Source organism: Verruconis gallopava (genome assembly GCF_000836295.1).
Source record: "Verruconis gallopava strain CBS 43764 unplaced genomic scaffold supercont1.49, whole genome shotgun sequence".
NCBI classification, from domain to species: Eukaryota; Fungi; Ascomycota; class Dothideomycetes; order Venturiales; family Sympoventuriaceae; genus Verruconis; species Verruconis gallopava.
This window is the reverse complement of record NW_015622185.1, coordinates 10280-37555: the sequence shown is the minus strand read 5'-3', so window position 1 is coordinate 37555 and position 27276 is coordinate 10280. Positions and strand designations below refer to the sequence as shown.

Below are 27276 nucleotides of genomic sequence, written 5' to 3'. Positions count from 1 at the left end.
TTTTAAACTTGCTTCGAAGTTCTTCTCTTTGGTCTTGCCCGCGAAACAAGAGAGGCACCCACACCAGCCGTAGATGTGATTTCCCAGTTGCCATTTTACAAACACCAAAATCCAAAAACAAAATCATGGCTTCGAATCTGAAGCCGAAGTCACGACTCACGTCCCTTTTATCTAGCTTTCATTATTGAACAACGGAATCGTCAAAGGCAGAGCTACAAACGGCGTAAACACATCGAGGTTGACGAGGAGGAGCAGATTGTGAAAGATAATAGGCAGTGGTGGGCTGTGATGGTATTCGACCCCCTCTCTTCCTTTCAGTAGATTTGCTGGCTCTGAACGAATGGGTCCTTGGAGACGGGGTGAATGCCTTGAACAGCAAATGACAACATATTTCTATACATCCCTCAAATCTTGGAAAAGCAAGACTTCATGGGTTGTGAACTTTTCTTCATTTATTATAGTTTGGCATAAAGTCTGCAAACATCTCCCATACGCTCTTCGAGAAGCTTTCTCAATATCTACCCTTGTTGCATGGCTTTCTCTGCGATCATGAAAAAACTGTGAGCCTTGTTTTCACCCCCTTTGAAATTGAAGAATCCTCGTGCTGTTAGAACGGTCAGCGCCTTCGTACATTAAGTTCATGCTATATATTGTTTTGAGCACATACCTCGAGCCATCCGGTCGCCGATATTAATAGGGAGTACATGTCCACACATTCGCTAAGTACCGCGCTCAACTCAGTCTCTTCTTTCGCTGCGCTGACATTCCATCCGATTTTAGCGTTTCGCTTGAAGACAGTGACAATGCTACTTCTGTTTTCGTTCAAAAAGTCTCTGACCAAGTTCTTCATTTGTTCATTGCCAACACCGCGCGTAAGGAGTACGGAAGAAATGACCTTGAGCATTGCGAGTACGATGTCGAAAAATATTTTGAGCGCTGCGGGATTGTCAACATCAAGACCGATATCCGGATCGGTGGAAAAGAGTCCCGATTCTCGGATTGCAGGAAAAAACCCAGCGTTTAAAAGCGCTGTAGCACCACTTCGTGTTTGAGAAATTCGGAGCAGAAGAGACAGTTCAGCTGTGTAGTACGCAATTGTCGCTGTAACATCTGGAGAAAATCTTGTTAGACTCTGGACTCATGACTGGTGGGGACAAACAAACCTTCGGTTTCCCTCAAATCCTGGGGCATGCCCTTGATACCGTCAACAAGTACGCCAACAAAATTCAGCCTGCTAAAGCCTTCGAGCACATATTTGCTCTCTTCGACGTTGCAAAGCAGGACCAAATTATTCAAAAACATGAGAGCTGCAATTCTGCTCCGACCTTCGCCAGAATAAGCATCGTCGCATGCGATGTCTAGCAATCGCTCGCCAGCCAAGTTGACGCTGCGCATCATATGCCTGTTTGCAATAGAACCCTTCTTAGCTGAGCGTAGCGTGACCTGTAAGTACTGATAGCATATATTATAGCAGAGCTCTCGCAAGTCCGAGTCCGCGATATCTGCGAAGATCCCTGCCAGAGCAATTCGAAACACGTTGAAGACGCGATCGTTACCGAAGTCTGTTTTGCGGTCCGATTGTGACTCCAAACCCACGTGTTTCATCAGTATTTGCACTTGTTGGAGGAGTGTGCGTGCGGTCCACAGCGCTGTAACGTTATATCGCTCAAGAGCATGCTCCAGCTTTGGAAGGACTAGTTGAAGTGCTTGCAATGCGAAAGAAGTACGCGTTGATGCATCAAAATTGCAGTTCTCAACGGCAACAATAACAAGTTGTGACCAGGAGCGAAGAGTCTCGGCATGGCAAACGAGAAGTTCCTGATGCTGGTTTAGAGCGTTGAGATAAAGAAGGACACTCTCAAACTCTTCATCAAATCTTTTGCTAATTGGATCGTCAATTGAGACAACAGCGCTCGTCATCGCTGACATCACCTCGTTGCGACGCAAGAGCATTATTTCTTGTGCACTGGCGATGTCGTACGGACTGGTGCTACCTTTCCCCTCAAAACGGCACACTTCGAAATCAATATCCGCGAAATTTTCCCAGTGGGGCCGTTGGGGTTGCGCAGGAATATCTAGCTCCATGAAGTCAAACAGATCAAAGACGGTTGAATTTGGAAGCGGCTCTTGCCCGGGAAATTTGGTTTGCCCAAGTAAGGTATCTTGAAGACGTGCTTTGAGCCCGTTCATCTTCTCAGATGCCGCAACACGAAGCTCTCGGGACATGTAGTCATAGAACGCAGAGCGCTGTCGCAAGAAGTTCCGAAGAGCCAGTGCACTTGATCTGTAGAGGAACGGCGAATCTCGAATGCTAAAACCATCCCACAAGGTTGTCTGATTGACAATGCCTTGTCGCATCGCCAAAGCGAAGATGAAGTCAATACTACGCAGCTCCGTCATGACGAGAGCGTTGGACAATGGTGATGTCCACAAAATGCGCAGGATCTCAGTGCATGCCTCTTTAATGTTGCTAAGCCAGGCGAAGTATGACAGCTCGCCAGTATTCGGATGCATCTAAAAATATAGATAAGCATTAATTTGAATGGAAACAAGTCGCACAACTCACAAGCTCTGGCCCATCATCATGAGGTGTATTAGCAAGTACAGGGCCAACCTCAGGGTAGTCTACCGCTAGTGTAACAATAGCATGCATCAGACTTGTGCCCTGCGCGATGAGACCATCAGAAGCAATTTCTAACTCCTGTACACGGCAGATGAAGCCAAGCAATAAATGTGCTAATGTTGGTCGATCTGGAAGAGCTGAGAGGCAGTTTTTGAGGAAGCTCAGTATGCTAGTTTTGATAATATATCCTGGAGCTGATTCACGACCTTCAAGTTCGCGATTGTCAATGCGAAGCTCAGCGATCAAGCTTCGAGAGACTCGCTCAGCGTCGTCGTTCTGCTCATACACCCCAATTAGCTTGCTACGGTCTGAAAACTTGCCGAAGCCCGAGCTGGGGCTTACAACGAGCTTCCTGCTTGATGACAACTTTTCCAAGAGAGCCAAAGATGCGAGGGTAAGTTCCTGATGGCCTGTACCACAATAGAGGCCGAGATCAACAACAACCTGAAGGTTGTTTAGCAACGCATCTTCGAAACTGGAAATTGCGGAGTGTGCAATTGTCGGGCGACGGGCGGTGGACTTGCGTTTGACGACAGGTCGCACGATGTCCAGGTACGTTGGCTGCAGCCTCATGACCAAGTTCATGACCTCGACTGCGCGCACCAGGCCGAGTATGTATGGTGAGTCGGCGGCTGCTGCATTGACTTCGTTAATATCTTGGTGGGCGGTTGCGAAAAGAGCAGTAAGGACCTTGTCGTTGAACATCCATTCCATCACGCGAGCGAAAGGGTGCAGACGCACATATGCCTCGAGAGATGAAGTGTGCATAGCCTTGTCAACCGGGAAGGAGGAGCGATTGGCAACCACCACGAGATCTTCGTTGAATGTTGACAGACATGCAGCAATGAAATCCAACGCGCTCAACCTAAGAAGCCGAAGCTGAACTTGATCTGTGAGCAGAGCAGTTCGGTCACCGAAAGCTTTGCCAACGGCGAAGTCCACGTATGAATCGATCCCGGACATACGATATGTGCTGCCTAGGTTTTCGGGATATGGCAACGCATCATTCAGGCCAAGTTCGTCCTGGCTCGGGGCAATAAGCTGATTAAGCAGACCTAAAAATGAATTTGCTTCTTCGAAGCTCGACGCAATCGTTTCAAAAATGACTTGTTCCGACCACGACTGAGATGGTCGTGCAGGCACACGAGCTGCTTGAGCGCCTGTATGCGAAACACCGCCAGCAATCCATTGGTCCAGTTTAGTCCACATGGTATCTGATTCTTCTCGTTGCTTATTCGTTAGTAGAGCCTGTAGAGTTTTGAAGGCGCAAGCACGCAACCGACTATCGATTTGGCTCGACGCTAGTTGAAACAAGATATCCCTTAGAGTTAAGTTCTCGTGTTGCCATTCAAGAACGAATGCGCGCGCCTGTCCACTATGTCGACATAGCTGCGTGACGAGTCGTAGATAGCACTCAAGCATCATTGCAGATTCCGGTTCAACAACTTCTTGTGCAGATCCAGGAGGTACACCATACTCATTCAACGTAGTAGGCAGCGCAGGCCTGTCGCGAATAGTCTTTGCGTAGAAGAAGATCTCGGCATAGATCTGATTCCAGCTCAGACTCCCAGTTCGTCGCAACTTACCAGCGACAGGCGAGCCCTCTTCAAGCAGGAATCGATGCGCCGCATCGGCATTCTCCTCGTTCTCGGCTAATGACCCGAGCATCTCGCAGAATGCAGCAACCCGAGGAGTGGTTTGTCTCTTTGCAGCCCATTGCAGAAAGCCGTATAAATTTCCGTCTGGCTCGTCCCAAAACATTAGTGCTCCCTCTGGACTGTCTTCATACGCAAGAGCAAGAATAACAAGAAAGCGTTCGAGGTGGTATTGGTATTCCGTGGTGTTCTTCTGAAACCTCGCTAGAAGTTCCAGTCGCTGTTTATCCTCTTCATTCTTGAGGTTTCTCAGCGTATTGGGCATGTTTGAAATGAAAGCGTCAACGAAGAGCTGCACCTGATCCATAAAAAGGCGTTGGAAGTGTGCTGCAGGCTTTGGGGTCTCTGGCGCCAGTTTCACCGCGTCGGCAAGCAGGAAAGATATTAAACCAGCTTTTGCAGGATCGTACCAGTCCGGCTTCCGTGTGTCCCACGCAACGGAGAGCATGAAATGAAATGCACCATCCTGCAAGGCCTTGTTGAAGCGAGTCGATTCTTCGTATTCCATCCTCTCGGACTCATTGCTGTCAAGTTTATATTTGGAGAAATATTCGGCGCACCACCAAACGTACGCTGCAGAATGGAAATTCCGAAGTGCCCAATGTTCCGCCTCTTTCTCAGCTAAAAACAGCTTGTTAATCTCGACAGCTTGCTCGGGCAAGCAGTGAGCGCTGTCAGCGTCGCCGAAGCGCGCGATGGAAGCCAGTATGATAGGCAAATAGTGGACCAAGATGAGATCGTGTTTATCAATCGTTCGAATACGTTGAAGAAGGGTTTTGAAGTTCGAGATATCAACGTAGTTATCGCTGTCCTTGATGATCATGGTGCATACCGTGGCAAGTGATTCATGCTGTTGAACAAGTGAGACGCTCTCAAAATCGAGTAACTCGAGCGCCTCATCAGAAAGCGAGTGCCCTATTATGGAGACGCGTTGCTGTCTATCAGCGAGCTTAAGAAGCCATGCTTCAACGTCTTGGAGCGCCTGGAAGCACTTTTGCCAATATTTTGGGCCATTACCCACACTGCTGTCTCGAACACTGATAATCTTGCGCTTGATTTCGTGTATTGCGAGCATACCCATATGATCACCCTCATTCTCTTGCGCGACGCTTATGAGCAGGCGTAGACATTCTAATAGGAACTGGCGTCGCTTGTGAAAGCGTATAATGGCACTGGCGGTTGGCGAGCGGTCCAGCTCAGCGGCTTCATCTTGCGACTGAATGAGCAATTTTGCTGCTTCAAGCTCATCAAGGTCTAGCTCGTCGGAGACCTCAATTACTTGTTGCTTGAATTCGTCATTGAGAGTGTACACAACATCCTCAATCTCAACTTTGCCTAAATTTGATGTTAGCTTTGACAGAACACTTCGTAATAGCTGCCTGGCGCAAGATGATGCGAAAGGACAGCTTCTTCACGCCGTTGAAGGGAAATTTAGCAAGCGAGGTGAAGAGGAGACTTTACCTTCTTGAAGTTTCCGCCTGCTTGCATCGGCCTTGCCCTTCTTATCTAGCAAAGACCTGAACTCTTCGATGCGCCCGTCAAGCTCGTTCACAAGGCGTTCAATATCGTTCAAGCAATTCTCACTGAAAGCGAGTAGATCGCTATGTAGGCCTTGCAGGGCAAGCAGGCCATCCTCCTCGGCCATTTCAATCTACTGGTTTCGCATCTGAGTAACTGCAGGTTCGATGGAAACTCAGGACTCAACAGGCAAGTTAGCACTGTGAAATGGGGGATGCAGTGGTGGAAGAGTTGGTTGTGTTTACCGAAGTCCCCAAAGGTTACTGTCTGCACAACTTTTTGCGGTGATCCAATGAGAAACGCGTGCACATCGCGTTTCCCAAAGCATCGGAGCCTAAAACCCGAACTGATCATCACTACGAACAGAGTCATCTTTTCTAAAATCTCGCCGCTATAGAAACGAGCTTCGATAGTGCTCTAACATTCGAAAATCTCAAAAGGCGTGTCTAACCACTATTATTTGCTGATTTTGCTTCCTCTTGTACCTATCCTGTCGTATTGACGGCGCGACAGCTGGCCATGGCTCGTACAGATCACGTAGATACATGCATATTCTAGTCGAAAATCAAGCAGGATGAGCGGGAAATATGTGGACTTGGACACGACATTAAGTGCGTCCCCTTTGCTTGGTAGAAAATTAGAGTCAGCGGGATGGAAGCTGTGAGATATACATCAGCCCCCGGCTACTCTGCTACGGCGACATCTGTCGCTGCCTAAAACCTCCTTGATATGATAATCTAACAAACGCTATAGCTAAAATCGCCTCGTCTTCATCTACGGTCCGAAAAGATGGGCTCGCCGATCTCGAGCATTTGTTTCGATACAACAAAGACAATCACGTGATAGATGACTTCAAGGACAAGACCTGGCATAGCATATATGAGGCCTTATTCACCTGCACCGCAGTTGAACGATCGTCTTTTCTGAGGACGAGTCAGAGCCAGAGAAATAGGGCCGCTGCACGTCTTGCAGCTTGTGGCAAGGCCTTGCGTATTACGGTTACTGCTGGTGTGAAGCGTATCCGTGCTAAGACGGTCAAAGCCGTCGTTGATCACGTCTTGCAAACGTTGCCAACTAAAGAGGGACCGTACTGTCCTGGACTTGCACTGGACTACGTGAAAACTCTACGTGTAATTCTCGAGTACCAACCTCACGTTGAGCATTTCCGTGACCTCTGGCAGCAAATTCTAGACTTTTGCCTCGAGGGCCTCTCGCCATTACGCGAAGAAGACGACGAAGAAAAGGGAGATGTTCTGGAAACAGCTGGGGCGTCGATGCGGATGCATTCAATTACCCTGAGTCGTCGCTCTCGTGCCACTACACCACAGCTACTTCGGCCGCGACAGACATCTGCGTTTCGTGCTGAGATTGACGATCTTGTTGCATGCATGTACCAGCTAGTTCGAGCAACAAATGCGCAAGTTGTTGGAAACGAGCTTCGTATATTTCATGCATTGCAGACGTTTCTTAAATCGTCCGACTCGGTTCGACTTTCTTACACCGACGCTTTTGCTGCCATCAATGCCATTCTCGCCAGAATTGTCACTGGCTCAACTGGCCTTACCAGATCTATTGCAATCCATTTAGTTCCTCTTGTGAAGGAATTGTGGACGTCTAAGTCGTCAACATTGAGAGACGAGATGCTTACAAGTCTCGTGCTTACGAAAGATCATGTCCTTGCTCTGACAGAGGATCCTGCCGAAATACTCTTCAGATCCGATCTTGAGAATTTGGTTGAGACTCTTCAGCTAGACTACAGCAAGCGGAGGGAGTCGGACCAGCTCCAGCTTAGTGACCTAGTACTTGATCTTTCTCTTTCGCCAATGGGCATGTCGAATCTGCGATTGCCTGCATTTGGGCTACGTCGTGGCCACTTGCGTGCTGAAAGCACTTGGACTATCCTTCATCTGATTGCTGCATACACTTCAGCTTTGGATAATAGGCAAATAGCTGTAAACATTGATCCAGCTCCGGATGACGACATTTACGAAGGTGCGAAGCGACCTAGGATAACGCTGCTCTTCGATGACATGCTTCGATCCGCATCATCATCAGTCACTGGGAATCAGATCTCGAACCTGCAATACATGTGCTTCAGAGCTCAGATCTCACAATTGACGAAAAATCAAATCGTAGAGACGCTCAGCGCTCTATGTGGTCTTATGAATCATTCCAGCCCTCATGTTACACAGTGGGCTATCCTTTCTCACGTATGGTGAGTAATATTTCTATTGCTGAATTAATTCTGTAAGGTTGGCTCCTTTTGCTAAGTATTTTCAGTGTTGCTTTTCAGTTATCGGCTCAGGACATCTCCATTCGGGAACAATGGTACAACGTTTTTCTACTTGCTGCAAGACTCCTGACAGTGGATTGGTGCTCCCGACCGGCCTCATACCTTTTATTTGTATTGCTGCGACTGCATCTTCTCAGGTACGGAGATATTGCCTCCATTGCGGATTCGATCCTTGAATCTGTCGATCTCCAAGGGCCGACTTCTGCGTGCGATGCAACCTTAGCTCTACTGGGGTTGTTGATGGATGAGCGTGCTGCTGAAAATCCAAGCACGGCTTTATCCACTGCCCAACGTCTAGTTCAATGGCTCATACAAAAGTGGTCACCTGGAAATTTTGACAATAAAGAAGTATCGGCCAGATACGCGAATACTTGTAGACCATATGATCTGGTAATATTTCTAACGAGATGTCTGGGATCCGAGGTCTTCTTCAAAAGGTCAATATTTCCTCTGTGCGGACCAACTGCTCAAGCCTGGCGCAAACTAGAGGAAACCGCCGAGTTGAGAGGCTTCCTACTGCTGCTGAACTCTGCGAAGTTCTTGTATCAACCAGAGGATCCAATCATCAATGGAAGCGTGCCCGGCGCTCATCTTCCATCGGCCCTTGTCGCTCAAATCATTGATGCTTTAGATGGGGAAACTGCTCGCGTGCTTGGCAATTGGATAGAAATTGCAGCAGATAAGCCTTTGAGCTTTCTACCTGATATGTTCATTGTCGTTGCTGGGGTCATTACTGTTAATGCGAGTATTATCCAGTGTGTTGATCGTCGCTCATTTAAACGCATCGAAGCGCTTCGGAAGCGGGAAGAAGAACTCATCAAGGCCTTCTTCGCAATGCTTGCGAGACCAGAGTGCGACATGGATAAATTGGACGCGGTGTTTAATGCTCTAGCTGACTACTTACCGAACTTTGAGAAGCTGAATGACAACACTGGTGTCAATGGTGTCTCAGCAGACAACCCATTTGTCAGTTTATGTGTCCACTTAGCATCTGCTCTAGATCGCAGACAACGAACCAAAACCGAGGCAGTTGTCGCTGAGGATGGCATGGACATAGACATCGGCTTCGAGTCTCAAAGTAGCGACGCTGCTGCACTTTTGGTATCTGAAAATGCATTTCGAGACGTTGGGAGAGCCTCCTCCAGTTTAAGTTCCTTTGGTCACTGCGTTAATGCTCAGGTACGACCAATCTTCCATATTATTTTCAGAGCTTCATATGAGATGAAACTCTTGAAATTGTTAAAAATGAATGTCGTACTAATAATTTATTCTTGAACTAACAAATCTCAGGCTCACCTATTCACTGCCGTATTGCGAGACTCCGTTGAATTGCCGACAACAGCGGGAAACGTCAGTATTGTCCCGAATTCGTTTGTGAGTTATTTGATCGAGCTATCTCCGAATGAATTCTTTGCCAGCCGAATCGTCATATCTGAGGTACTTAGCACTGGTGCTACTCTCAGAACGGGAGAAATAGAAGCACTTTTGGAACATCTTGGCTTATTCCTTGAAACATATGAATACGCACGGCATGAAATTGCGCTTTTACTTCATGTCGAATTACTTCATCGAACTATCGCAGACTGGACAAACGGGGAGAACAACTATATTACCGAAAGTGCCTCTCAGGCCTACGAGTGGTTAATCAATGTCGCTTTGCCTAACAATATCTGTTCTTCACATGTCAAAGTTAGCATCGCATCATTGCTTTTACAACTATTCAAAGCGAAAGGGCCGAATTATGAAACCAGCCCGGAAATAGCTTCAGTTCGGACTGCCTTATTTCGATTGCTCCAATCGGATGACTTGCTTGTTATTGAGCGTGTCATTCGTGGTGTCCCCGATCTGTTCCATCAGTTTACACTGGAAAGACATGAAGACGTCTTCAATGATTTGCATTCGAGTTCTCTCTACTCTGAGACATGGATAGAGGGCAATGCGTTGCGAATGCTTCTCTTCTCTTCTCTCGGATCCCGTTGGCATACATTGCTTCGGCGTTGTATTTACCACATCTTTGAGACTGCTGGTGCAATACCCGCGACTGCGCCATATGCCTCTCGATGTATTCAAGAGATGGCGGTTCAATTGAGGTTGACGGAGCCACAGGCACTGTTCCGTCTATTTGCTGGACAATTGATGTATACGTGGACACGACAGTCAGAGGGCGGATGGAGCAATATACCCTTTGGTATCTTTGGCTATGATAGTCTCCGCAGTCTACTCTTTGATGTTCGAGACGAAGTATATGCGCAAGCATTGCTACGAAACGACACAAATGAACTTGTTGAAACATCTCGAATGATTGGAATCGGCCAAAACGAGCTGGCAAAGTACGGATTTGCTAGATCTGCGGTTTATTGTTATGCATGGGATGCAGAGAAAAGGAGGCCGGAGAAGGAGAAGTCTGAGACCAGGCTTCGAGGCCTTCTTGGTTCCAACTACACTGCGGAATGCCGCGCGCATTTCCCAAAAGCATTTGGAATATTGATTCTCAGAACCAACTTCGAGAAAAAGACGAGGTCTAACAGTAATGATCAGCAGAAAGCTCAGAATTTCTCTAACGACTCTGTAAGGGAAATTGATAAAGAGATTGCCGAGCTGATGTTTGAAAGAGCCATCGGAAGTGCAACAGCTGCAAACAGAGAAGCCAAATTCGAGGCCAATGCCCTGAAGGCATTCAAGGCGATGACGGAACTGAGTTCATCCGATATGTGTCTACCAGATCCTCAACAACCGGTTTTCAGGCCGAAGCACTTTTTGGAGGTGGCTGATCGTATGGCTCGTCGAGCCAAGACAACTCTTGCAAGCGCTCTGGACCCTGCTGTTTATGTTTTCGTACTACGCCTGCTTCTCAGTCAGGTACACGATGCACTCGGGTCGTTGTACTCCTGTCTCATCGTCCGCAAGATTCGAATTCTCGTAGCGCTTGCTGGACAATCGGCACTAAGTGGCTACCCGCTCGAGGCAACACTCTTCAGCCTCCGTCCGCTTCTAACGGACAAGCTTTGCGCCGAAGATGCACTTGGGATTGTTCAGTATCTTTATACAAACGGCATCAATTATTTGAGGCAGGAGATAAGTTTTGTGGCAGGAATGAATGTCACGGCGCTGATCTCGCTACGGAAATTTCTGGGATCCTCGCAAGAGAGTACTACTCAAGAATCACATCATCGTGCAACACTCAACAGAGCCCATGCATTCAGAAAATGGCTAGTCGAGATATGGAGCAAAAAGTTTGTAGAAGATATGGCTGATAGTGAGCACAAGAATGCCTATCTTCGAATGATATCTTATGCATACGGTGCTGGCATTAAGGCAAATCCCGTGAATGGTTCCCCGGAAAGCAATCTTCTACGACAGTTATTGGAAGATAGGCGCGCAAAACATCGCCTGCTTCAAGGAGCTACATGGGGTCTTGCATTAAACTTGCTCTGCTCTGACTTTGACGAGCCGCCATCCTATCGTGAAGACATGCTTGGACGCGATGAAGACGCAAAGAATTATGCGACTGATATATGGAGCTCGTGCCTAGAAGTTGATGTAAACGAAAGATATCTCCAGTGGGCTGGACGAATCCTCGGAAGGGCAAATAGCAATGACGATTTCGACGGTTCCATTTTAACACATATACATAACCATTCCATGCCGGACTACAATGACGATGAGAAAGGTGAAAGTTCACTGAAAGTCATTATTGATACTATACAAAATCTCCTGCTATCCGGGGACTGTTTGCAGACCGGCCTTGCCGAGGAAACACTACGATCCATACTTGTCCACGCAGATACGCAGCAATTGGTACTCGAACTACAGGAGCTGCTTCCTCAATCAGTGGCCTATGGGCTTGCTTTACAGACTGAAGATGTCGTGGTTCCAATTACTATTCCAGCGACGGTGCCGCTTGAAACTTGCTTTATAAGTGAAAACATCCCAGCATACGACGTGTGGCTACGGCAGGTTACCAGGTCTCTTGTTGCAAGCAGCAATAGCATGTCAATCGTGCGCTCGCTCGACAGGATATTGGCAGGTGTCAACGGATTGGCAGAAAAGCTTTTTGCTCCAGTCCTTCACTTAGTCTTGAGTCAAGAATTGTCATCTACAGGCTCAGCACGTCAGTGTCTGTCCAAAGCCTATAGAGAATGGCTATCACGACCTCCACGAAATTCCGAACCACATATACGAGTTCTCTTGAACTCACTCCTGTACTTGCGGAAGCAACCTTATCCTCAGGAATTGACCAATGCTGACCGGTTAAAATGGCTGGATGTCGACTACTCAACTGCGTCAACGGCAGCCGAGATGTGTGGAATGTACACGGCTGCGTTGATGTTCGCAGAATTAACTTCCGTAAGCGAGCTTGTGAAAGGATCTAGGCGGAGTACGACAACACTCAATCATTCCGCCGTCTCCGAGGAGACTATGCTTGACATTTATCGCAATATTGACGACCCAGACTCTTTTTATGGTGTACCCCAGCCTCCCAGTCTGGATCTTGTTTTACACCGACTAGACCACGAAGCTGATGGCTTCAAGGGCCTGATGTTCCGTGCCGCTAGGCTGGACAGTCAGATGCGCAGAAATAACGAGTTGTCAAAGACCGATAATGTCGCCATTGTGAAGTCTCTTGTCGGCATGAATATGAATACACTTACCTACAATTTACTCTCTAGTCGCAATAGTGCTTTCAAGGCTTCTGGAACCTTGGATTCATTTTTGCAAACCGCGATGAGACTGGAACAATGGGATGTGCGAGTTCCAGAAAACGCTTCAAGTGACACTGTCACTCTCTACAAGATCTTCCAAACCGTCAATATCGCTAAAGACATAACAACTGTCCGCGAACAGATCAACGCCGGAATCACCCGCACTATACTTAATATGAAAGCTCCCACGACTGTGGATCGCACTTTTAAGTCATCTCTATCTACTCTGGGCATTCTCACAGATATTGATGGCATGATCACATCGACATCACCTGAAGAATTACATGACATTTGCGGCCTTTTGCATGAACGTGAGGCAAGTTTGTCTAGTGTCAGTATCGCGGAAGCGGAGTCTGTACTAAGTTCTCGCGACATTTTTCTTAGTACAGTTTGCTCAAATGCATCTTTGCGAGATGCTATGCATGTGAGCATAGAATGTGTCCGCAAGTCACAGGTCGATGCGATTTTGTCATCCTGTAGAGTTTGGAAAAAACGACATGGTTCGCAGGAATATCTGGATGCCGTTACCTACCTGTCTGATTTGGTTCCAATTTGTGCCGAGGTTGGCATTGACATCCGCAATTCTTCTGATAACGCTGCAGCAGATGCCCTTTGGACCCAAGGCGAGTACAGCACATCTGTTAGGATGTTGCAGCGCATTATCGACGGTTCGAAGCCCAAGAATGAAAGTAATGACGTACATCCAGCAGCAGTACTTGCTAAAATTGGACACCATGCTGCCGAAGCACGGCTCGAAACGCCGCATCAAATTTTTCAAAATTATTTGATGCCAGCAATTAATGAGCTGAGAGGAAATAACACTGGTCCCGTCGCCTCGCAGGTCTTTCACGAACTTGCAACGTTCTGCTACGAACAGCTGCAGAACCAAGAGAACATTGATGACATTGAACGAGCCACAAAAGTTAGGAATCGCCGGCAGATTGAGGTAGATGGACTTACGTCTGAGATAAAGGCTATACGAAGCCAAGCAGAACGCAGAGCGCGGGAATCTGAACTTAGTCGAGCTCGACGATGGTGCGTAGCAAATCTTGATCGTCTGCCTGTATTTTTTTGAAGCTGAGATGAACGACACTTTTTACTTCGATATTTGGGCCCCTAGGCTAACGCATCTAACTAGGCTCCGGCTTGACAAAGCAGAGCTCGAGCGACTTCGCAAAATCAGGGAGAGCTTTGTGGAACAATGTATAGAGAATTATCTCCGCTCTTTAACCGCTTCCGACGAGCATGATAACAATGTGTTGCGATTTTACGCAATCTGGCTAGAACACGCCGACTCCGAGCTTGCAAATAGTACCGTCAACGCGCATATTGATCATGTTTCCTCGCACAAATTTGTCAGGTTGATGAATCAATTATCCTCACGCTTACAAGCGGATAACACACTGTTTCAGAAAGTCCTTAGCAAACTCGTTTTTCGGATTAGCAGTGAACATCCTTTTCACGGCATGCATCATATTTCGGCCGGTTCGCACGATCCAGGCACTGATCAAGTTGCTAGCATATCCCGTCATAATGCAGTCAAGCAGATTGCAGGCAAACTGAAGGCCGACAAAGTAGTTGGAAAGCTTTGGGACTGTATGTACCAGAGTGACATACTGTATCACGAGGTAGCGATATATACGGACGACGAGGTGGCAAGACAAGGACGAGAGCTTAGGCTCGATGCGAAGGATCCGACCAAACGTCTGCTCACTCACATTCCACGTCTCCAAACCCCTCCCCCGACTCTATCAATTCCCGTCAGCGCAAAGCTAGAATACAAAGCAGTACCACGAGTTATTGGCTTCAGGACAATGATGCGCGTTGCAGGTGGCCTAAGCGCTCCTAAAATAATCACAAGCAAGCTTAGCGACGGTACCGAGTTCAAGCAGTTGTTTAAGGGCGGGAATGATGACCTTCGCCAAGACGCGATCATGGAACAAGTTTTCGAAGAAGTAAGCAAGCTTCTTCGAAATCATAGTTCCACCCGCCAAAGAAGATTGCGAGTACGAACGTAAGTAATGACTGCAATCGAGACGTAGAACTATATTTGATCACGTGTCCTTTTGGGCTCTAAGTGAAGACTAACTCGATCTTCAGGTACAATGTTCTGCCTCTCAGCAACCATTCTGGTGTTTTAGAGTTCTGTGCAAATACAACAGCTTTGCAGGATGCCCTTATTCCATTGCATCAAACGTACCACCCCAAAGATCTCAAGAGCAGCGTGTGCAGATCGAAAATCAGCGACGCAGCACGTAACACAACCGAGGAGCGAATCAAAGCCTACCGGGATGTATGCAAGCAATTCCACCCTGTGATGCGACATTTTTTCTTCGAGCGCTTTCCAGATCCAGACGTGTGGTTTGAGAAACGCCTTGCATATACTCGAAGCATGGCTGCGATGTCGATATTGGGGTACGTCATTGGCCTGGGAGACCGACATCTCCACAATATCCTCCTCGACTACTTTACGGGCGAGGTGATACACATAGATCTGGGAGTCTGCTTCGAAGCCGGTCGAGTCTTACCGATTCCTGAGGTGGTTCCATTCCGTCTTACTCGAGATTTGGTCGACGGCATGGGCTATACTCGCACAGAGGGCGTCTATCGTCGATGCTGCGAGTTTACGCTTGAAGCTCTTCGGGAAGAGCGGGAGAGCATCATGACATTGCTGAACGTTCTGCGCTACGACCCACTCTATTCGTGGACTGTGAGCGCGACCAAGGCAAAGAGGATACAAGAGACGGAAGATGTTCCCAACAGAGCGGTGGACGAGGCGAATATGATGGAAGCGTCGTTGCGAAAGAAGGATGATGACATGGGCGAGGCAGGGCGGGCTCTTTCGGTAGTGGAGAAAAAGCTTAGCAAGACGCTGAGCAAGGAGGCGACTGTAAGCGAACTCATCGCTCAAGCTACGGACGAACGGAATTTGGCGCTGCTATTCGCAGGGTGGAGTGCCTGGGTATAAGCATGATGATAGTGCCCTTGTGGATAATCAAGCGTCAAGAAAGATAAGGCGCCGTACGCGGTACAGCGGAAAAAAAACAAAGATACCCACGCAGAGCATGAAGTTGAGCTCCAACGCGCTATGTTTTTTCTTTTCTCTAGCGGAAATCTACGTTTCATCTCAGGGTGGTGCGATTTAGCAATAACACCGCCCCACTATACGCTGATTGTCTTGAAGAAGTCGAAACCTAAGCCGGTGCTGAAAACGGCGCCTGGGATCTGAGGGTGCCAGTGGCCCTCCTTAACGCCCTCCTGATAATGCAAGAAAAGCAACTGCGGTGGATACTCCTTGACACCACCGGTCTCCTTGCTCTCTTCGTCGTCCAGTTCTACGGCTAGATCCCACAGCGTGACCGTGTTGTCGCCAGCGCAGGCCATGATGATGCTATCGTCGGTGGGATGCCACTCCAAACAAGTGATCTGCTCCTTGTTGAAGTGGAAGTCGGCCACGGGTTCGGGCTTCTGGGCGGTTGTGGACGAGGGGCGCCACTGCCGCAGATCCCAGACCGCCCAGCTGCCGTCGTCATGACCGGATGCTAAGAGGTGCGAGGTCTGACGCGACCAGGACAAGACGTTCACGTCGTATTCGGACACCTTGACGCTGACTTTGGCCTTGCGGGACTTGCTGCGGGTGTCCCAGATCTTCACGGTGCCGTCGCTGCTGGCGGAGGCGAACACGGAGGCTTCGGTGGGGGACCACTGAAGCTCCTCCACGCTGCCGTTGTGACCGGTGAAGGCTTCTTTGCGGTCGATGCCCCACTTGCCGCCTGGTTGCGCGACGGAGAGGAAGATGCGACCCTTGGTGTCACCGGTGAGAAGCCTGCCGTCGTTGTCGAGGGGCGACCAGTCTATGGCGTAGCCTTCTGTCGATTTGTGGGCGGTGATGACGGAGACGGGCTGGTTCTGCGCTGCCGTGATGGCGCTGCCGGGGTTGTCGAACGCGTTCAAATGTGGGGTCACGTCGTAGATGAGGACCTGGCCCGACTCCATCATGCTTGCCGTGAAAGTTTGCGAGAATCCGCTCGTGTTTCCTTCTCGCGGGCGCTGGAACGCTCGGATCCGGTTCGTACACGACGTCAGCGGTATGGACTTGCTCTCCAGGACAGGCTCGCTCTCCTCGTCGTCGCTGTCATCGTCGTCGGAGTCCGAGCCCTCCTCTTCCTTCTGCACCTTGCTCAGACTGCTCAGCTTGAACACGGACAGTTCATTCTCTCTCTCGTGTCCTTGACCTGCTTGACTGCCTGCAACAGCGTACGCCGTGGCGGGGTATGTGGAGCGGTTGTCGCCGAGATAGTCCTTGATTATGTCCAAGGACAGGCAAGACCATTTGCTCGAGAAGCGGTGCAGTAGCTCGTACACGCTTAGATTGGGCTCCAATGTCTCGCCTGCACCAAGCTTGGTTCTGCCGGGTATGAAGGTGCCCGGATCTACGTCCATTGCTTCTGCGGTCTACCTTTTAGACATGCTTTATGCACGGCTTCGCGGAGGCGATACGCACCTGCTTCCTCAGCTTCGCGCTCGGCGTCGGGCCGTCCATCGACACCAGCCTCGAAGATCTCATCTTCCGACTCGAATTCGTCCTCGTACTCGTCCTCGAAATCGAGCACCTCGCCGTCTTCTCGCACGGGCCTGTCACCGCCCTTGAGGAATTCTGGCTCTTGCAGTGACAGATTGGAATCTCGATGTCGCTTGTTCATGTTTATTCCGGGACGATTCTGCGTAGAAAGAAGAGCCAGCGGGTGGCACAGAGCGACCGCGCGCAATATGTTCCCTGGCGCAAGCCAACAGCGGCGTCTGAGTAGGGAACTCTTTGGTTGTAGATGGGCAGGCTCGTGACTCTTCTCAAGGCCAAGACGACACCAAAGAAGAATCTGAAGGGTAAAGGGAAGGTTGGGTGTGTGGAAATTCGGCGCAAACGGCTTATGTGCAGCTCAGTGTATTATGACAACACCAAAACTTTTTTTTTTCCTGGCAAGGACGCGCGATCTCACGAGTGACTTCGGTGCTTATCGATAAAAAGCGAACACGGCTGAGGGGCCCTGCTGTGAGCGGAGGCCTGCTGGAAGAAGGGCGAGGGGGCACGGAGCTAGGCGGGGGGAGCCACTATTGCTTGGGCGGTGGGAGCCCAGCAAATGGCGGGTCTGCCCGGGACCAGCGGGCGGCCCTCGACCAAGTAAATTCCCTCGTTGCTGGAGACGTCGGTGAAAGGCGGCATGGCGAGAAGACTGTGCCAGGCCATGAACACGGCTTCGGATGATTGATTGGTTGGTTGCTGGCAGAACAGCGCCTCCAGTCCGCACATTGGGCGTCGTTGTAGGGAGTTGAGCTGTGCTGTACAGTCCAGTCATCAGCCGCGGTCTCAACCCAGCCAGCCGCGTGTCCTGCGCTGTTTCTCATCTGGCTGCAAAGCGCAGACGGGATGATAGACCAGGCTCTGCCGTCGAAGGCGATTCTTCTGGTAGCCTTCGTCGACTCGCCCGTCCAGCGCTCTGCGCCCGTCCAGCTCTCCGCGCCCGTTATTGGCCAGACGCCAGAGTCGCACCAAAACCAATCCACAGGCCGGGCACGTGAATCGCGGCAACAACGCGCGCGATCCCTGAACCGCTGAGCGACTCTCACACGCCCAAACCTCGAAACACAAGCAAACGACGGAGACGCAAACAGTCGAAGACTCAGCTTCAAGCACAGGCGCGGGCACACGCACGAGCACACGCACGAGCACAGCACACGCCCAAGCCCAAGCCCAAGCCCAAGCCCAAGCCCAAGCATAAACACAGGCACAACGCACTGGCCGCCGTTGTCCCAGGCTCTTCTCTCGATCCAACCGTCATAACTTCTCGGACCTGGCAGAGCTGCACACGCTTTGTTTCGCTGCGTGCGTCCCCGGTCTGAACAACCACACTCTCCGCCCCCGCCTCCCTCTCCTTCATTGTCGCCGTGCGCATAGTCGCGACCAGCCGGGCTCTCAAACGACAGTATGGAAGTGGACTCCCCCATGGGCGGCACCGAGCCTGGCGCCCCCATGCAGACGGACAATCAGCACGACGACAGCATGAACACCACCATTACGCAGTCGACCATCCAGGCCGCAATGCCCGACTACCACTCGGGCCAGTTCAGCGCCTCCCAGCATTCTCAGACGTCACAACACTCGCACCATGCCTCTCCGCACGAGAACAACAGACCCCACACCTCATATTCCGACACGGGCTTCCATTCTCGACCGTACAGCCACTCGATGAGCCAGTCGGACGTGGACAACAACAACACCCCTCCACACCATTATCGCTACTCCCAGTCGGGCAAGCCTTCTTCCAGACCCCCGAGCGCCATGAGTGGGACAAGCCAGGGTGGCTACGCCTACCAGCAAGAGTCGGCGTACGCTGCACAGGAGCAAAACAAGCAGCCAAAGGTGATCATAAAAGTCGGCATGGTCGGCGATGCGCAGATCGGAAAGACGAGTTTGATGGTCAAGTACGTAGAGGGCAGCTGGGATGAGGACTACATACAGACCTTGGGTACGTCGCGCTTGCATCCCGTGCTTGCCTGAAAGCAGCCCATTCGAGACTGCACCCGACGCCTGACAGCGCAGACTGACGATCGTGCACAGGAGTCAACTTCATGGAAAAGACAATCTCAATTCGAAACACCGAAGTCACCTTCTCCATCTGGGATCTGGGCGGGCAACGCGAGTTCGTCAACATGCTCCCGCTCGTCTGCAACGATGCCGTCGCTATTCTGTTCATGTTCGACCTAACCCGCAAGAGTACCCTCAACAGCATCAAGGAGTGGTACAGACAAGGCAGAGGCTTCAACAAGACAGCCATCCCTTTCCTCGTGGGCACAAAATACGACACTTTTGTCAGCTTTCCGAGGGAGGAGCAGGAGGAGATTAGCAATCAGGTACGTAAGAGCTATTGAAACACAAGCTCAATCGCCTACTGACGGTATCTCACTCATAGGCAAAACGATTTGCGAAGGCTATGAAGGCGTCCCTCATCTTTTCCTCTACATCTCACAGCATAAATGTGCAAAAGGTAGCAGAGCTCTCGCCATTTTTTTTCTTCCAAATCTGGTCTTCTTTGCTAACCTGTTGCTCGGTCAGATCTTCAAGATCGTCTTATCAAAGGCGTTTGACCTGCGCTGCACAATCCCGGAGATCGAAAACGTTGGCGAGCCTCTGGTGCTTTATCAGAGCGTGTGAAACTTTGCCACGGACGACTCTTTCACGCCGCGGGCTAGGTCGCATTTTCGACAACCAGGGCAATCATGAGTCGGGCACAACCAGAGATCCTGCTGCCCGCCGCGTTCCCGACAGAGAGAGCCTTGCGCTTGCTCACTGATGCACAAGTTTTTTTGTTTATGGAGACATGAGCGGCATGGATACACGTCATGGCGAAACGAGAAAACATAGCACACGTCTTTTATGGGATAAATGGATTGACTTATTCTCGACGCGTAACGTGCTGCTCTCATTGTATGTCGCATCGCACAGCCTTCCACAAGACCGGCGCTAATCGTGCAAGCTTTTTTTTTTTGTACTTTTAGCGCGCTGCGACACACGCAAAGAAAATGGGACTGGAGTAGCTAATTCTAGTCAATGACGAGCGAAATGTACTAATACGACATCTTCAAGTCTATCTGGCGCTCCCTATCTTCAGCAATCTAAAAAATTTGTTCCCCGTGCATTTTTTTTTTTCTCGGAAATGTCGATCGCCCACATCTTCGACATACTTCAGCTCGTCCATCTCGTCTTGTCACGCGCAAGACCATCTTTATCCAACCATAGCCACCACTCTTCTACTTCCTGGAGTTTGTCTCTGCAGCATGTGCCTCTTTGGCGTAGTTCCTCGCACATGCACGACCATTTACGAAATCAGGGACGAGGTTTTAGTACGCTGACTGAAGACAGTACTCGGTTGCGAAAACTCGCTCACATTCCCGCGCGCTTTTCCTCACCGTGGTAAGGAATGGATGGCATCCGGAATACGCATCGTCAATCTAATGTATCTTCACAGTCGCTTGTCGAACGTGTGAGGGCCTGAAGTACAGACGAGAATGCGCTTCGCAAGAATTCGCCAGCAGAGTTTCCTCATCATTTTTCGAGCCTCGTCTGGTGTCCTACAAAGACGAGAACGACAGAAACATGTAGGATGCACAATACGGAATGCGTTGCGTCTTAGATGGCCAAGCAGATTAGCTCGGCTGCAAGGAAGAAATGCTTTACGTTGGTTAACTTGCAGGAGTTAACCGGCCGTCACATTACCATTGCAACGCTGATGCTCGAAAACGTGCCGAGTCGAACTTGATCGTGCTGGCCTTGTGGATTTTGGTTCTGGAGGGACGTGAAATCGATTGACGTACAGACACAGCGCTCAACTAATTCGTCTTGAGCTAGCTAGTACATGCCTTTAATATCTGAATTACTCTGCACAGAAACTCCAACGTCGGGCTCCAACATGAAAAAAGCTCCCGTCACCACGTGCCCCGTTTTTGAATCCTGGCCGCAGACCGCCTCATGTCCATCAACATAAGTGGCTTCATCGCTTGTCGTAAAGGTTTGGGCGTCATTCTAGCCGTGGCACGGGTATGCATTTTACGCAACTTGTAGATCCTCGTCTTGAGAGGCGTTTTGCTCAGCCCGTAGCCCTCCCTGATCCTGTCCGGCAGCATTTGGATGGTAAAGCTCCTCATGTAATTGTTGATCCACGCGCTTGCCGGAGCAAGAAGCAGAGGAACCTTTGGCCACAGCAATTGTTTCATAAGCCTTCGTGCCCAGTCCGTAACCTGGTCGGGCGTCAGCGAATTAGCCCCGATCCTCTCTGCCCGTCCAAGATGCAACACCGGCGACCTACCTCCAAGGTGGCAACGTTGTGGTTCCAGTACTCCCAAAAATCGTCGAGCTTGGTAAACCACATCTCGGTCGGCATCCGAAGAGAGGTAGCGAAGATCGAGCACTCTTGCATCAATCTCTCGTGCCATTCTCGGGGCATGGGTTTGAAAACCATTTCGTATACTGTGCTGAAAGCCCAAAAAAGAGTTGCAGCAGTCCACCTGTTAGGATTGGCATGATGAAGCCACCAAAAGGGCCACGACAGCTTCGTGAAACTTGAAATGAAAGAAGAACTTACCTATGTAGTTCCGGGTCGTCGGCCATATAATCCGGACCTTGCTCATCCGCCTTGCCTCGAACGCGGCTATGATATTTGTGAACGAGGCTTGTAATGGCAGCCTTCTCTTCATACGTTCCGTACACTGCTGCGGTCATGTATCGACCGGTTTCGATGCCACGTCGAAGCACACGCTCGCCAAAGTTACTGTGCTCAACGGAGCCACGGGCAAGACCATACTTTAGCCACTGCATCATAATCGCTGGTTGACCACTGAGAAGCCCAATGATAGGTTCTGGCATGAGATCTAAGAGGATCTTAGGTTCGGCAGTGGGCGGATAAAGAGTCACCATTGGCAACGTCTTCTCGCTGTTGTCGTTTTCCTGGTCCTGGGTCTGACCGCTTGACAAATCCAGATCTTTGATCGTGTAACCTGCGGGACAAGCCATTTCGTACAATAGGTTAAGGTCTGAGTAGTGTCAAAATCTTTGGTGTGAACGCTGTCTGGTTGCAACCTGACTTTGTGCCGCAAGAAAAGAGGGGAATATTTCAGTCAAGCCCTCGTCATCGGGACCGAGGGCTTCAATGCCAACAGTATAGACATATTGGGAAAATTTGCCAGGATGTGTTTGGATATATCTTCTTTCTCCACATGGTGTTCGGTAAAATTGCTCTTTCTGAGCCTGCTTTTTACCATGAAACCTGTTACTATTAGAAATTGGGCTTTTTAATGGTCGAATGGTGCAGAACAAAACAATTTCCCAGTTGAATTCAGCTTGTTGGTTGTATCGCCATGACAGCATCTGGTAATGTCACTACGGACAGAGATGATCGTGGCGAAAGGCTTTAGTGAGGACAGAGATGTACGGATCAGGACCGCGAGACCCGCGAGTCACGTGTGCTGAGGCAGCGCAGTATGATTCCACGCATTTTCCTTAGCTTAGCTTGATTCCTTAGTCGTCAGCTCTATCCCCAATCCAAGTATACCGTTCGACCATCTCAATATCACGCTTGCTTTATCCCCCTTACATCAGTGATCATCGGTGAACGGTCTTGTCCCCTTCAACCACTCTTCTGAACATTGCATGAATAACGCCTTTATTACTTTCTTCTTTGGCAAGTATACTTCTTGCGCAAATAACGATCGCTAAAGTGAACGGAAGTAGGATCAGGCATTTAAGATACTTGCACACAGCTGACAAATAATAGGTGGGGAAGCCTGTCATGGCAAGGTCCGAATTGCTAAATGTCTTCGGTGTGAAGAACACTAATCACTAGACCTTACGTGCCAACAAAGCTTTATATAGATAATCATAGCTTCAAAGATTGTTTTTAAGTGGTCCCTTAGATTCAGCGCAAGTCATCCTTATCAACAAGTCCCTTTGGAGCAGTTCATGTTGATGCGTATGGGCAATGCGCTAGGCGACATCTTCATGTTGCCAGTCAACTTCAGCATTGGGTAATCACTAGTATAAGAATGACTCTGGAAATCGAATAGATATGTTGAACACCGCTCCTTATAGATTAGGAAAACTGCCAGGTGAGTGATACGTGGCTTTATCTAAATGCTATTCTTCCGTCTAACGTATTGTAGACTAATTGGATAAACATGACACTGTAGAGTCCAGTACTGGAGCAAGCTTAGGCAATAAATTAAGCGTATACAGTCAACCACTTTAAGGAAGAATCCTGTCTCCAGTAATTACTCCGCCATCTATTCCTTTGTTCTCCTGTGCGCCACGTGAGACCTATTATTCGGCCCACTCCAACCTCCTCAGAAAGCAAGAGCAGACCCAAGCTTTATTGACTATGCGCTGGCCTGAACATGGGGACGGGAAGTATGCAATTCATGTTGCGAGCGTTCTCTAGTAACTGGATTTCAGCTTTCTGGTCCACATGCTATTTGCAACCAAGATGGGAAGAAAATGGGAGGAGCTGAGCTTCGTGTGAGGGTTCTCAGTCTTCTGAGCACGAACCATACCCGTTCCATATTTTCTGTAGATTAATGCCATAGCTACGAGTATGGACCTGGCCCGTTACGAATTTGCTCTCAGCTTCCCTTGTAGAGACGAAATATTTTCACATTACGTAGCATTTCTGCCTGATTCCTCGACTATTAATATTACTTTTCATCTGCGTATACTATTCACGATATTATCGCACATTTAATTTCATTACATTTAGCCTGATTTTAGTCTGCGGGGTAGAAAGCCAAGTCAAAGCTTGTTCAACACTAGGTATAATCTAGACTAGTAATTAAGGCTTCTCAAAGCTTGGTTGATATATGATGAAGATCATTTCCAAATCAGTAGCAAGTGCAGTTCACATCCTCCTCCATTGGCTCTATCAAGCGAATATCATATAAGAGCGTTGCATCGGGATGTTGCAGAACACGCCGCGAATGTCGTAGTCTTCCGCAGTTCCCCGTACACAAAAAAGTGGAAGTTCTAGATATAATTGCTGTACTCATTCACACTTATTCTTAAATAAAACTATTAAAGAAGAATAATCTCTCAGCCTCTAAATATGAGTGAAAAAAGCAAAGTAGAAAGTTCTGACTCGAGAAATGAGTCTGCACCAACCACTTATATCAAACCGCAAGCACGTCCTCCACATGACCCTTCCGTCACATTTGAAGAGTACCACTGGTACGCTTTGCGGACTAGAGAGGAAGAAAAGAACTACGAAGCTCCTAAAACAAACTGGAAACAATTGCTCACAGGCAGGAAAGGCCACAGCCATGAAGATGGCTCACTCGTTCAGGCTGACACAGAGCGGAAGCTATCCCATGCATCGAGACGACTGGAGATCTCTGATGAAGAGTGGACGAATGCTAGTCGTGCGTTTAGGACCGCGTCATGGGGAGCTGGTATGTCCATCCTGCATTAATATGGCCCGACTAACAGCATGTAAGCTTGGTATCTCATTACCACTGACATTATTGGACCTTACAGCGTAGGATTCGCGATGGGAACGCTGGGATGGGGACCTGGTAAGTCGTCGATCTCCTCGCCTGTGACTTTGAAAGCATAAGACCCATTCCATACTGATGCTATCGAATACAAACCCACTTTGTATCATAGATCATTATGATCCAATCGTACTTAGAGCGTAATCAGTCATTGACACACAAGCCCTACCATTCAACCCTTTCTAGTCTAATCGGATCATAGGAATTGCACTTTACACTGTTTTCGGACTCATGGCAGGTTATTCTGGTTATCTGATTTGGCATGTATATTTGGGCGTCGACAGCTACGAATTTCCAGCAAGGAACTACGGGGATCTAGGCGCGCGAACCTGGGGCACAATTGCGCGACACTTCACCAACTTCATTCAGGCATTAGGATTGCTGTTGATTTTGGGGCAAGTCACCATTCAGTTTGGGCAAAATATCTCTCAGGTGTCGAAATTTCGCCTCTGCTATGCGGTTTGCCCTGTGATCTTTGTCTGTGCTGGCTTTTTTCTGACACAAATACGCACACTAAAAGCTTATGGGATTGTTGCGAACCTTTGCGTATGGCTGAATCTTCTGGCAATCTTCATAACCATGGGTGTCATTGCAAATTCACCGCCAAACTATGCAGCATCAACCCTAGGTTCAGCTGGAAGTGCTGTTGACCCCACTACAATCACTCCTGACGCATCAGGTAACTATCCAAAGATTATGCACTATGCTGCGCTCCCCAAAAACTCTCTTGTTGGCTCCATTAACGGTCTATTATCTGGTGTTCTCGCGTATGCCGGTGCTCAGCTCTTTGTCGAGTTCCTCGCCGAAATGCGACGTCCACGCGATTTCCTGAAAGCGATGTGGGGAGCACAACTATTCATATATACAGTGTACATGGTTTATGGATGCTTTGTATACCATTATCAAGGTCAGTACAGTTACAGCCCTAGCTATCAGGGGGTAAGTCCGTATGGCTGGCAAACGGTCGGAAATATGATTACGTTGATTGCCGCATTGATCGCGGCAGGTTTGTATGGCAATATTGGGATAAAAGTCTTTTACAACAACGTCCTTGTTGACTTGCTCAATGCACCACCGCTGATCGCGCGCCGCGGGAAAATTATCTACGCTGCCGTTGTGCCGGTTTGGTGGACGATCGCATACGTTATTGCTGCGGCCATTCCCGACTACTTCGGATTCGTGGCGGTCATCTCGGCTTCATGCTTACTCAACTTAACCTACACACTTCCACCACTATTTGCTCTGGGATATGATATTCGAAAGCACTCTATTCGAACGGAAGCTGGGGAAGGATTTGATCCAACCACTGGGAATGTCAATAGGGAGCAATCGACTTTTAAACGCTTGATGAGAGGATTTTTTAGCGGTGGAGCTTTCCAGGTCGCGAAGAATGTTTGGCATGTTCTCTATATTCTTGCATCATTGTCCATGTGTGGGCTTGGAATGTATGCTGCTGTGGATGGTGAGTTTTTTCAGACTGGACATTAGAAGCTATGCTAATACTCTCACTAGGCATGATAGAGGCGTTTAAGGTGCATCAGCTTAACTCGTTCTCATGCCGTTCCCCCCTCAATTTAAACGCTTAGCTCTTCGCTCAGTCAATCATATTACTCGCATCTGGGGCGACCTTGACTTTTTAAGCAGAATGTTATGGCACAGTCAAATTGCTGCTGGCTAGGCCATGGTTATTCCCGACGGGTTTTCCGCTATTTTGAATTTCATGGATACAAATACCATCAATGAATGACATGATAATTGTATGCTTTGAAAGCAATATGGCAGTTGCACATTTGCACACTATTCGCCATACACATGCAAGCTCACGGAAGGAGCTGGTAAAGGCTGTTTCGAAGGCTGGAATTTCACCTAAATCATGTCTTCTAGATTTTAAATTGAAAATACTACTCAAACAAATGTCAAAAAGCAAAACACGTAATTATCATTTTGCCAATCTGGATATCACCCTCCATGGTGATAACTCTTGGTGCATACAGAAACATCAAGGCTTGTCCAACAATGAAGTGAAGTAAGGTAAAATTCCATTACGTAAAATTAGTCAAAATCTTTTTAAGTTAAATGACGCTATCTTATTAATCATATTATCTCCCTCATCTTTTTTGTGTACGTCATGTTTTACATATGAATATCGTTCATTATGAAACTGAATCCCCTTTTATTATGGCACAAGTTTGTTCCATGGGAAGTTCCCCACTGGAAAGCCAAACAAAGCAATCATGGCCTGAAAAACTGCCTGTGCTGCAGTTAGAGGCCCCCAAGCCTCGATAGTGTCTATTGATACGAAATCCTTCCTGCATCCCTTGAAGGGAAGAGGCAGGCCGGCATGTCTGTCCTTTATCCACTGGAATGCGCCTGGAAAACCTTTGCGAATTTTTAGTA

At 48.7% G+C, this 27276-nt stretch overlaps 5 protein-coding genes across 5 annotated transcripts; 2 read left to right on the top strand and 3 right to left on the bottom strand.

The window, feature by feature from the left end:
- Positions 1 to 305: 305 nt before the first annotated feature.
- PV09_08860 (uncharacterized protein) lies at positions 306 to 6042 on the bottom strand. Its single transcript, XM_016362823.1, has 5 exons — positions 5740 to 6042; positions 2567 to 5613; positions 1164 to 2514; positions 668 to 1110; positions 306 to 604 (listed from the first exon to the last, which is right to left on the bottom strand). Exons 1-5 carry the CDS (start codon positions 5921 to 5923, stop codon positions 548 to 550), a joined length of 5082 nt encoding a protein of 1693 aa, XP_016209298.1. The 5' UTR covers positions 5924 to 6042; the 3' UTR covers positions 306 to 547.
- Positions 6043 to 6168: 126 nt separating this feature from the next.
- PV09_08859 (uncharacterized protein) lies at positions 6169 to 15846 on the top strand. Its single transcript, XM_016362822.1, has 6 exons — positions 6169 to 6407; positions 6550 to 8011; positions 8077 to 9268; positions 9380 to 13827; positions 13931 to 14806; positions 14893 to 15846. The coding sequence occupies exons 1-6, from the start codon at positions 6371 to 6373 to the stop codon at positions 15758 to 15760; spliced, it is 8883 nt and encodes a 2960-aa protein (XP_016209297.1). The 5' UTR covers positions 6169 to 6370; the 3' UTR covers positions 15761 to 15846.
- Positions 15847 to 15863: 17 nt separating this feature from the next.
- Positions 15864 to 17765, bottom strand: PV09_08858 (uncharacterized protein). The gene is made up of 2 exons (XM_016362821.1): positions 17297 to 17765; positions 15864 to 17240 (listed from the first exon to the last, which is right to left on the bottom strand). The coding sequence occupies exons 1-2, from the start codon at positions 17493 to 17495 to the stop codon at positions 15955 to 15957; spliced, it is 1485 nt and encodes a 494-aa protein (XP_016209296.1). The 5' UTR covers positions 17496 to 17765; the 3' UTR covers positions 15864 to 15954.
- Positions 17766 to 18542: 777 nt separating this feature from the next.
- Positions 18543 to 20485, top strand: PV09_08857 (septum-promoting GTP-binding protein 1). Its single transcript, XM_016362820.1, has 4 exons — positions 18543 to 19316; positions 19409 to 19701; positions 19761 to 19835; positions 19904 to 20485. Exons 1-4 carry the CDS (start codon positions 18776 to 18778, stop codon positions 20000 to 20002), a joined length of 1008 nt encoding a protein of 335 aa, XP_016209295.1. The 5' UTR covers positions 18543 to 18775; the 3' UTR covers positions 20003 to 20485.
- Positions 20486 to 21273: 788 nt separating this feature from the next.
- On the bottom strand, positions 21274 to 22357 carry PV09_08856 (uncharacterized protein; the record flags this gene model as incomplete). Its single annotated transcript, XM_016362819.1, has 3 exons — positions 21274 to 21585; positions 21654 to 21852; positions 21930 to 22357. The coding sequence occupies 3 exons, from the start codon at positions 22355 to 22357 to the stop codon at positions 21274 to 21276; spliced, it is 939 nt and encodes a 312-aa protein (XP_016209294.1).
- Between the last annotated feature and the right edge of the window lie 4919 nt (positions 22358 to 27276).